Here is a 12,241-nt window from a genome sequence, read left to right as displayed (position 1 = left end):
AATTGGAAAAACAGTGTGAGAAAAAATGTTTCTGCCAAGCTGTAGTGCCCAGTTTCATTTCTGAAAGTGAAAACTTCAGGAAGCAGAAAACCATCCTTCTTCAGTTACTACTTTATGGCAAAAAAAACCCAACCAAAAGTGAAATGAAAGGCTGTAGTGAAACCCAGTAGACCTCTCTGTACCAAAAAGAAGATGCCAAGGCCCAAGATCAGACCTGCAAGACATTGTAGAAGATGGTTATGGCCTGGCACGGATCCTTAAACTGCAAAACTTGATGGATTTTTTCCAATAACCTGGATCACAATTTGATGGCATGTTTGGGGTGGGGAGGGCAACAGGAGGACGAGATTTTGGACCATCTCGTTTTATTTAACTTTCTTTTTAGCGTAATTCAGTAGCAAACAGAGAGGAGCCTTTGCAGCCTCTTACAACCTGCAGGAGTGCTTGTTGCTGCTCTGTTTGTAATCCTTGGTATATGTCAGGATGGTGGTGGATCCTAGATCCAGAAAAAATTAATCTGTTAGTGGCAGTCTGTCTTTAACAGATGGTAAAAGTGCAATTCCACATAGGGATTCCAGTTCTTGGCAGTCAGCACTATTGCTGCTTTTGTGAATCTCTATGACTCTCTTGCATTCCCCCAAAAAGCGGAAGCTCTAGTTATATTCAAAGAAAAATGCACAGAGGCCTAAGTACTTGATCTCTAAGAATTAAAGACCTTTGGAAAAGTAAGGCATAAATCACGTTAATTTATTTGTAAGTAATTTCAGTAGTTAGCACTGCAATTCTACATGCTTGACTGCAGCCAGTCTACCGGTTACACAAGGTGACACTATTGAATCCAGAGTATGACTCCTGAGTGGCCCACGCTGGGGTGTTAATGTTTTCCAAGTAATTGCAGTCATTCCAAGTTAATGCATGATAATTATCTAGTATGCCTCTCATCATCCTGAAATGACAGCTGCATGTTGTTTAAGCGCATAGTGCCACACAACATTGCCCAAAAGGCTCTTGTCTTTGGCATAGGAGTAAATTGGGAAATCTGTTTCATACTCACCTGTGACAATGGTATTTCTGCAGAGCACTTTGATTGGCAAACTAAAGACACATAATGGAATTTTTACAAAAAAATCCCAAGGGAAAAAGCAAACAAACAAACAAAAAAAACCCAGCAGCAGAAACCACAAAACTACTACTTTGAATGGCATCATGTGTTGCAAAGTGGTATGCGCTTGGTAGGTTAGTGCCTGTGTTTGAACCAAGAGGGTGAGGCATGTCACTGCTTTTGGCTTGCTGAAGGTCACAACCAAATAGGATCATCCATTGCTTTAGAGGTTTATATAAGAAGTGCATTCCAGGAAGTAATTACTGTAAACTTCTCTCACTCTGATAGGAAACCTTCAAGAACTATGTAACTATATGTTGAAATTGATGTAGTTAAATGACAAGCAGTGTGACATTGCTTAAATCAGTGTTGATGAACCTAGAGAGTAGTCCTCAGCTGTTCAGTCAGTGTTTGATATAATGTAGTTGAAGTGGTTACTGATAATTTAAGTGAATATAAAGATTATGTTTTATTCTGAGAGACCTTAATCTGAATTTTTTAAAATGTAGAAATAGAAGATTAATCAAGTAACTGTTGAAAGGTTAATACCGTCTTTCCTATGACATAGCAACAAAGGGATGAGTGAGAGAATGGTGTTTGTAAGTTGCTCAAAAAATGTTCCTTTACAGTTTGGTGAGAGGGGAAAAAACACCTTTAGACTAAAGAGTTTGTCAGGGCTGGTTGTGGTGTTAATAGAAGTACTACAGTGGTTTAGAACTTAATTAGGTTCAAGAATATTTTGCTGGATACTTGACAGAAACATTAAAGATAGCCCTTGCTGAAAGAATCTTATGAACTTAATTGTTTCCAAGCTCAGTACCTGCATGGGATTAACTGTAATCACATAAATAGTCCCTATATGATTGCTGTTGGGTTTAAGATGAAATATGCGTTTAAGAGTTTGCAGGATTGGGTCCCCAGTGCCAGACCGGATAAAGTGAATTCCCTTGTGATAGATCACAGCAAAAATGGCTTCTGGAAGAGTCACAGCAATATCCTTGAAAGTGAGGTTTTGTCGTTACATAAACGTAGAACAAAACCTTTTTTAAAAATAATGGAGATAGAAAATAAAGAAATGGAGAGAAAATACTATAGAGCTCACAGTTCTCTGAAATAATCTGTTGAATTCTACCGTATTTTGTAAGTGTTTCTTTAAAAATAGTTAATAAAGTTATCTTTGGAAAATTTGCATTTGATGTATTTGATAAATGAAGTTAAAAGGATACATTATGAACAGTAGAATGAACACCATTTTTATGTTCAATTTCTTTACTTTTAATGGAGTGAGTGTACGGTAGCATTTGATTTCAGATAGGACCAACATACCCTAAAAAAAAAAAGCAAAGTGGGAAGTTTTGCAAACTTATATTGTTATTTGTAATAGGTTCTCTGCAAGTACAAATGTGGCCATGCTGGTTTTGCTGAAAGATTTGCAATGTAAATACACCTGCCCTCTAAATACAAATGCGTGTTATTGTTAAGCTGTCATGCAAAACATATTTCTGTTTGACAGTTATAGATGCCCAATCCTGCAAACTGAATAAGTTAGACTAGTAATCAAAGAATACGTGTCTTTTGGGGTTTTTCTGCAGCATTTTTTCTGCTAGTGAGATTTTAGGAGTCTCTGAATTTTCCTATCATGCAAACAGGTGTCACAGTTCTATACGACCATTCTGGCCAACCTCCTTCTCTAGTAGATCTGCACACTGTCCTTACCTTAGTGTTGCTGTCATGGGATCATGAAGGCTGTTTACAGGCCTGGTAGTTCTTTCCAAGTAGGAATGGAAAGTGCAATTTTTGCAGTTTCGTGGAGAAAACACATGGGTATTTTATCTTTTTCACTCCTCTAAGTATTTATTCTTTTCCAGACTACCATAACTAAAAAAAAAGTGAAAACCTGTCTAAAATATATTTACTTATCTTTTCATCTCAATTTTTTTCTCTCTCTGAATAAAGCCTGAGAACTTACTTTTAGCTAGCAAATCCAAGGGAGCAGCAGTAAAACTGGCGGACTTTGGATTGGCTATAGAAGTCCAAGGAGAACAGCAGGCTTGGTTTGGTAAGTAAATTTTTTTTTTTTTTTCCCTCACCATTTATTCAGCATAGCTGTTAAGCCTCCCAAAACATGCAACTCTCACCCTAGTGTGAAACATGCAGCTGTGTGACTACTTGATATGTAGCTTTAAGGGGTATTTTGTTCATAGTTCAGTCTCTACATTTAGACCTTTTTCTCCAGGAAGAATGTTATCTGTAATTCTCACTGAATTAAACAGAGCTGGATAGCAGATCTCATTTTTTTAATAAGGGGTGGAAAAAAAAGAAAAAAAACCCAAACAAAAATCCCCCAACACTTCAAAAGTAACCTGTGGCTACTTTTCCAAATCCCAGAGCTCGCTTAGACGAGAAGTGGCTCTGCCTCATAGCCTCCTCTTCACTAGCAAAAGTAAATTACCTTGCCAAACAACAGAAAATAAATTGGCAAAGGTCTCTTCTGTTTGCACAACTGTGTTCATACTTGGGATTTTGCCAGCACAGCAGTACTGGTATGGGGTAGGATGGAGGGGGAGAGGGTTTTTAAATTCATGTTTTGAGTACATACAGCTTTACAAATGTCCCTTTTGCATGTAGTCTAAGTGCCATTGACTTTGAACCTGGAACTTCGGTTTCCTGATTCCTGTCTTGTCCTGGTTTTTGTCAGCCTGTAAAGTTTGACTGAGACATAGGTTCACACAAGCCCCTTCTCCCCTGCTTTCCCTTGTGTTATCTACAGGAAGGAAATATGAGTGTAGAGACTGGGAGGGAGGTGGGTGGTTTCCAATCAGTGCTCAGGTGACTAAGTAGTAAGACTGTAGGTTAATACTGCTGAGTGTACCTGCCCAGTAGTCAAAACATTTTGTCTGAACAGCTGTCTGTCAGCTGGAAATACCTCAAAATTTTATTCTGAAGCACTTTGGAATGTGACTTGAACAAAAAAAAAAAAAGTGCTTGAGTACCTGAGACTGTAGACAGTCATCCACATCCAGATGTTGCTGTGACAGTACAAGTTATCTGTCCCAGATTTTATATTGCTGTCCTAGAAGTGACTGCCCCTTCACATCTGCAAGTGAAACTGTTCATAAAAATGTTCTTTGACCCACTGAGGTCAAAATAATCTGGTTATTAAATATGTACAATCATTAATAGGTAAGCAACTTACATAGTAGATCATGGAAAGCATAAACCCAGGAAGGTAAAGGGGGCTTAAAAGCATCTGGAAAGGGTTGTCTATCCACAGTTTACAAGCATCTTCTGAAGTTGGGACTGGAGTTTCTCAGCCACATTGGTGATTTTGAAAACATTATCTTCATCTGAAAGGGATCAAGAGTATGCTTGCTTGATGGTGAAAGTGACAAAGATGTAAAGATGTATGGGAATGTGGGAGAGAACTCTGTGTGTGTGTGACCACCGGAAGAGAGCGCATTCTGTGCTTCAGACCTACTCATGAAATGTCTGGAGAGTGTCTGCCCTCCAGAAGGTGACAACTGGCAGCGTAAACTAGGTCTCCAGAATTGATACCTGGGAAGTATCTGACATGTCCTGTACAGGGCTTCAGGTTATGAGAAGAGAATGGGCAGTAGTAAGTTAAATATTACACACCTCTCCAGTTCCACTAACTATTCCTTTTTTTTAATTAAAAAAAAAAATGCTATTTGCAGACTGTTTGTTACAGTTAACAGATGCCCAAAGGGAAATGGTGGAAAAGATTTAATACTGGTCATTTTAAATAGTAGGACATGTACAAACATGATGTGTCTATCTCACATACCACCCTCTTTGAATAGGTGTGAAACACAGGACAAAATTTATTGTAAATCCCAGGAGGGAAAAATACAAAACAAAATATTTATAGCAGCTACCTATTCTCACAGCAGCTAGAAATTGCAGTTTAAAATTAACAAAGTGATTGTGAGCTTGCTGTCAAAGCTTAGAATAAAAGCATAAAGGATTTTGTGCAGGCAGTGAGAGATTGAGTGTTTAAAATCTAGGATATAACTACATGTGGATGCACAGGCAGTACCGTTGGACATATGTTGGTAGCTTTATAAGCTAGCCTGTTGTTTTAAATCCCAGCCTTTATATAAATGGATTTCAGTAATCCACAAAAGACAGAGGAGATTGCTTTTGCACGTTAACTAATAGACCGGGACAAAAGGAGTGGAATAGAAATAAGACAAAACACAAGTAATTTGTTATAATGACAAAAACATCAGGTAAACAGGAAGCATCTCAAGAAAAAATCAGCAGAATGAGCTTGACCTCAGGGATGATACATTTGTATGGATGCAGATGGTGCAGAGGAGGTTGCAATTCCCGGTAAAATCTTGCACTTTATTTTTTGGTCATTGGGTTCTTGTGAAGTGCTTGGTTTAGACTTGTTGCATCATGAGGACTGCCATGCTGAACTTGGTAGAAAGCTGACTGAACAGAATGTCTTCAGAATGTGTATGTAAGGGAGAGGTAAGCTGACATCAAGGTAATAGAAAGAAAGTAGTCTAATGTGGCTCTTTTTATCATTTGTGGTATTCAGTAAGACTAGTGGGTTCTGTGCCTTTTCTGGAACTTCCTCTGCAGAACCTTTCCATAATGGTCTGAGTGTCTTCTTTCATCTTTATGACTGCTTTAGCAAGGCAAAACATGAACTATGATGCGTTCAGCATTCTGAACTTTTTCTTGCTTCCTTCCAGATGATTTTTCTGCTTTCCACTGGATTTTGCAGCACTTAGTGACTCATGGCATGCTCTGATTCTAATTATAGCCCTGCATCACTATGGGGTTTTTTTTATTTGTTTTTCTTTTTTTTTTTTTTTTTGGGTGTAGTCCTCTGGTGAGATGGTTGCTTTTGTGCTTAAACCATGGCTATGCCTCAGCAGGAAACTGGCTAGAGCTCTCTGTGTTTGGATACGGCGGAATACTTTCCAGGTTTGACTGTCTGTAAAACAAAACTGTTCCTTGCCTGTTTGTAGAAAGTGTTACAGGGTTTAGCTGAAACACCCCACCCTTCTAGCAGGTGTTCAATGTACTGGGCAAGTGTCAGGCGGGCTCCACTGACTCACCCAAGCAGGTGACTCATTGCCCCTCACTGAAGTCAGGGGAAGGACTGTACTTAACTCACTGGTAGCTAGCTAGATTTAGGCCTAGTTGCATCTCAAATGAAGTCCAGCCCTCCAACTCGAACTAAAATATACATCACTTAAGTCATTTGAGTAGCTTCACTGAATTGGTTTTCTAGTTACGTTAAATTTATGTTGTACACAGTTAGTCTTTTGGATTCAGCCGTGCAGGAGGAGAAGGCTACTTGCCCTATGCTTACTCTTAGCTACTTGCTCTTGCCCCTTGCTGCCATATCTTCTCACCAGACTGCTAATTTGAATTTTTATTCTCCGGTCAAAGGGAGGTATGGTAGCAAAGATGTATAACTTACACTGTTTAAACTAACATGGTTTATTCTGCCACTTTATTTTGGAACTCTTGGATGAGTGGTGCTGAGAAGGCTGTAAATTTAGCAGGGGGGGTGATGAAAGCATAGGCCAGATCTTAGAGCATTAATCTCTTCTGCTGTGTGTTTAAGATGCATCTCTCTGCATTAATTTAAATTTATGTTGCGGGATTATAGTTAACCTTCAATCCAGGTTTGACTCGAGACGTGATCATCATTTATGAGGTTAAGTATATATGTAATCTTTGCATAAGAGGGTTTTGAGACTGTAAGCTGTTTAGGCTGAGTAACATGCCATCTCATGTACCTATGCACCACTGAACTCAACAAAGCACAGCATTTCTCTTGGACCTCTAGATACTTATTTAAATCATACAATGATAGGAGTACAAGGTGATGCAGTCTTTTCTCGACACTGTACAGTCACAGTTAATTTCCAGCTTTATGAGTTGTTTTAGCTAAAGTAATGACTACTGTTAGCAATAGTTTTCTGAGAAGTACACGCTCCTATTAGGATCCCTCTGACCAGTTATAGAATTACTGGATAAATAACAGTTAACAATTTCAGTATGTTTTTTCTTTTTCACTGAAATCATGCTGCGTACTCTTCTGTGTTTGCTGCTTTAAACAACTTCAGAACTTGTACTAAAACCATACCAATTATTTCTGTTTAGACCCATTCTATGTCTTCATCAAGAGATAAAGTTAGCTAAGTGCTGTATTTGTTTTTGCTTTAAAGTTTACTTTCAAGTGATGCATAATATGTTTATGGCATTATAGTAAGTTTGAAAGTTGAGACAACTTTACGTCCCCTTTAAAATGAACAAAAATATTAACGTAGAGCAGTACAGCCAAGAAGAGATATGAAACATTGTTCTGTTTAAAGCTACTTAGAACATAAATTTTTCAGCTTCTTAAAGGAGCTTAAGATGTGTTTCCTGTATGATAGTACTCTTTTAACAATTCATAGTTCTCATATCAGGAGACTGCAAAAAACAAGCTTATTTTTTCAGGAAAATATTTTAGCTATGTTCTCAGCAGAATATACAGAATGGGTTCCTTCATTTCCTCCTCCCACTCTAAAATGATTGCCAGCTGCAGGGTAAAGGCTTCCTTTTTCTGTAGCTGTACACTTTATACATTATCACCATCTTTCATAAGTTTTGTGGAATCCAGTGTGGTATTTCAGAAATGACATGTGGTCCTTCATGAAAGTCACCAAATTCTCACCTTTCAGGAATTTCCAAGCATTTATTTTAGGCAAAGATGCTTGAAAGAGCAGGCATACTAGCTGAGATGGTACAGAATATTATTGGTCATTAAGTTTTTATCATTTACCGTGTCCTAAGAAATGTCTGCATATATACCTACATTTTGTATTTCTCCTAAGAGAAAGCAGCACTGCTGGTAATGAATAAAGAATGAAGAGCATATAAATTTTAAAGGCTAGACTACTTCAGAGATGCTTTTTGTAAACTTTTGTATAAGGAGGTTTCCAGAAGTGGAATGACTTCACGGAAATGAGTTTTGCAGTGGAAAGATTGTATTAGAAGTAGCTGTGTGAAATATGAACAGCAAAGGCTGCAAGAACATTGAGTCCTAAGCCGGGCATCTTCATACTAAATCATAGCCAGTTGTGCTCTTGTGAAAGCTAATCCTAAACATCTCTGAACATTTACTTTGCCACCATCTGGCACTGGCTGAATTGAGTTTCCACTTTTGTGTGAAGAAATTTGTACAGTGTTCTTACTTTCTTTTTTTCTTCTAAATAAAAGATCTCTCCGTACCTAAGCTTTTCTTAAAGCTAGCCCTACATGTTGTTCACTCAGAAATCTGCAATCCTGTAAGACTGAATAGGGCTCTTGAAATGCTGCTTGTAGTTACAATACTGTAGCTTAGCAGCCCCTCTGTTTTGTTAATTAGTTCCCCATAAATGTCAGTGGAAGTACTCTCTGGTAACAGTCTTCACAGCTGACAGCTGATGGACTCCCAGAGATCCCATGCAAGCCATGTTTACAGGCTTAATTTTTATAGTTTGGGGCTCTTTTAAAATAGCCTAAATTAGGCTAATGCTTAATAAAAACCTCATGCGTAGTGTGAATTTTCTGTCTTTCAATTAGTATCTCCAAGGGGATCACTGAGATAGTGTTTCCCACGCTCCCCCAACTCTGCTAATTTTTTTGACCTTGACCATGAGACTGATGTATTTGCACCTCACTACTAGATGTCTCGCTGCAGCTTACAGGAATGCAGAAGTCATGAAAGAAATTTCGTCAGCATTCTTGTAATCTTTCTGGAAACCTTCCCTTGTTGCACTGTCACCAGATCCTTGACAACACTGTTGAATCTGGAGTGCTAGTGTAGATGGGTAACCAGCCCGCTTTTTGCTGTCCTCTCGACTCTACCAGACGTGGTGGCAGAAAGGGATGTGCCAAGTCTGCATAAGCATTCCCATTATTGTTACTTCTAGGTGATTCGCCTTAAAAAGAAAAGTTCAAAATGAAGCGGTTAGTGGTCCATGGCTTCGGAAATAATGTCCTGTGTCTTGTGGGCTAAGATGAGAATCACTTGGTTTTTACGGAGAATGTAGAGCTTTTGAGAATAGTTGCCTTGCCTTTTGACAGGCTTTGCTGGTACTCCAGGATACCTTTCTCCAGAGGTGTTACGAAAAGATCCTTATGGAAAACCTGTGGATATGTGGGCATGTGGTAAGACATTATTCTGAAAGATGATGTTCAGTCCACTATAATGTATTTTGACAGAGAGAGGTGATGTCCAGAATACATGATATTCTGCATCAGATAATATGTATTTTGTAAAATTCAATTTTAACTTTAGAAGAGACCGTTGGATTTTTTGTACTCTACCGGCTTCATTTTTTTGTTAATTATTTGTGAAGGTGTGTTATCATGGTATTCGTGGTCACGTCTACACAACACACTTTCACAAAGTATTAAAAAAATAGCTGCAGACGCATGATGCCTAAGTAGTTAGAAAACATAATAATTCATACTGTGAGCTGGCCCCTAGTTTTGGTTCACAAGCAGCCTAAAATCTGATCTGATAAATATACTGGAACTGCAGTTTTAAACTGTGAAACCAAATGTTTTGTGAACTGGAGTATAGAACAATTACTTTATCATCCAGTTCTTGAAACAGTGTACTTTAAAGTACTGGCAAGTGGCAGCTACCTAGCTGAGAACAATTGGTGGTTTCCTTAGTTTACTTCTACCCACACTTATTTGGTTGTATTTATGAAAGCACTTTTCTTTAGTCATAGTGAATCATCTCTGTAAGACTAGCAGATGGATTTTTTTAATTTCCTATTGAACATAGATAGATAGATAGATAGATATAAACTGAGCTGCCCAAATTTTCTGTGCATGCAATTAGTTAAAACACAATCTTACAGACACCAGTACCAGCCATGATAAAACCAGAGATAAAAAATGCATTTTCCTAAAACATCCATGATCATTGAAAATTATTTCTCCAGCTAGCTAGGCATTTTCAGTGTTCCTGATCTGATGTTGTGTCAGATACTCTTAATTGCCCACACTCTGCATAGGAGGTTATCTTTTGAACCCTACATTTACTGTTTTCTCCAGTATGAATAGGCAGTATTTTTCAGTAGCTGGGATAATACTATTGAGCCATTTGTTTTACATGGTTGTCAGGTGCAAAATGAATTTCTGGGGTTTGTTTCTTGAAATCACTTAATACTACTGTGAATTTTCTGCAGGTGTCATTCTTTATATTCTCCTGGTGGGATATCCTCCTTTCTGGGATGAAGACCAGCACAGGCTTTACCAGCAGATCAAGGCTGGTGCTTACGATGTACGTACCATACTCTGTCTATTAAATTATTTATAATTGTCCCTCTAAACAGGAGTTTTCTAGAGTGAAAAGTGAAATTAGAATTGCTTCCAAAAAATTTTTTTTGGTATTGGTTATTTTTATGAGCCACACAATGTAGCAAATGTTGCTTCAGTAACATGAACCTGATTGGGAAAGGAACATGCTATGCTAATTTAAATCTGATTTCCATATGGCTCCAAGCTTTCATTGTCTGGTCCTTCTATGAATCATGCAAACTTATGTTATCCTGGCAAGCCTGTTCAGACCTCTGTATACTCCCAAGGGCCTGTGTTTTTCCTTGTGGTTTATCACTTCAGCCAATTAGTTATTTTAAATTGTTTCTAAGAAGTCTTAAGCTTCCTAAATATGCACCTTGATGCTGTTGTATTGCCTTCTTTTGGAAATACAAGCTGTTGTAGAGCTTTTCAAAGGGAATAGTTTCATTGACTATATGTATTCCAACAAAAAGCATTACAACTGTTGGTAAGAACGGGTGATTTGGTGACATTGTGAATTTTGTAACATCATCCATTTATATTATATTAAACAGACAGAAGGCTCTTGGTCCTCAGATTTAAGTAATTTGTGAACGTTGAAGAGGAAAAGACAGAACCTTGTATTTTTAAGCTCTTATTTGAATCTGGTCCTGGACGTTGATTACTGAAAAGGGAGTTGTTATGCTATGTCCTTTTAGTGAAAATAAACTTATGGTCTGTCAAGTCTTCTTCCTAGTGAACAAGTAATCATACAGTAAAAAGCAGGGTGACAGCAGGGAATTATGATTTCAGCCAAGAGGGCAAGAAATTAGGAAGCGCAGAGACTGAACTATGCATCTGATTGTACATACATAGTACACACTTGTGACATGCCTAGATAATATCAAATTCCTGTTATTTAAAAGTAAATATTTTTAATAGTGGAAAACACAAAATCCTCAAGGTTAAGGTCTGTTCACAAAAGCAGTTTAAGACATGGGGTTTTTTCATTCCATTTGCATTTTAACAGACACTTTGAGAATGTGTATAAATATTTTGCTCAGCAGGGAGGTGTTAAATTCATAACTAATTAGATTTATACACAATAACTATACAGTTAGCAATAGGGTTTACATTGAAAGAAAGCAAACAAGGAGTTTGAATAATAATACTTAATATTTTTGTCTTTGTAAAAAGAGAAACTAGGACTGTATTAAGTGCTGTATGACCACATGCCTCTCGGATGCCTGGAATTTGTTACTCTGCCATTGTTATTTTATGCTATGAATTTCAGTTGGCATCATGTTATTGTAAATATAGAAATACTGTGCATTTGAACCAAATAAATAAAAGGTCAAAGTAGTAAAGAAGAAAAACATTATTTACAAAACTGGCTAATTCAAACTTTCATAATTGTGGCAAACTGCATTTTTCCCCTTAAAACTGGTTAACTGTGCTAGCAATTAATGTTACAGAAATAGTATTAATAAAAATCCTTAGATAAAATCTTGTAAAGATTGTACCAGATAATATACACATATGTATTTTTTTTTTAAGTTTCCTTCACCAGAATGGGATACAGTGACTCCTGAAGCAAAAGACCTTATCAATAAAATGCTTACCATCAACCCAGCAAAACGTATCACAGCATCAGAAGCACTAAAGCATCCATGGATCTGTGTAAGTAATTTCCACAGATTTAAGCAGATAATTTGGCAGACAAATCAGTTTATGGTTTACTTCAGCATATAGTGAAGGTGTTTAGAGGATAATTTCTCTCCTTACTCATGTAACTATGTAACTAAGGGAGTGTAAAATTGTAATTACACA

At 37.5% G+C, this 12,241-nt stretch overlaps 1 protein-coding gene across 34 annotated transcripts in view; it reads left to right on the top strand.

Annotated features, from left to right (window-relative positions):
• The window catches only part of CAMK2D (calcium/calmodulin dependent protein kinase II delta), a 161,367-nt gene that overhangs the window by 106,532 nt on the left and 42,594 nt on the right, over positions 1-12,241 (top strand). For all 34 annotated transcript variants that reach the window (XM_074867163.1, XM_074867166.1, XM_074867164.1 and 31 more), the window contains 4 exons: positions 3,059-3,161; positions 9,203-9,286; positions 10,321-10,415; positions 11,969-12,091. In XM_074867163.1, coding sequence (XP_074723264.1) covers positions 3,059-3,161; positions 9,203-9,286; positions 10,321-10,415; positions 11,969-12,091 — 405 coding nt within the window. The remainder of the gene's footprint in view (positions 1-3,058; positions 3,162-9,202; positions 9,287-10,320; positions 10,416-11,968; positions 12,092-12,241) is intronic.

This window comes from Strix uralensis, chromosome 4, assembly GCF_047716275.1.
Source record: "Strix uralensis isolate ZFMK-TIS-50842 chromosome 4, bStrUra1, whole genome shotgun sequence".
NCBI classification, from domain to species: Eukaryota; Metazoa; Chordata; class Aves; order Strigiformes; family Strigidae; genus Strix; species Strix uralensis.
The sequence above is the reverse complement of the archived record's forward strand: the minus strand, read 5'-3'. Positions and strand labels throughout refer to the sequence as shown.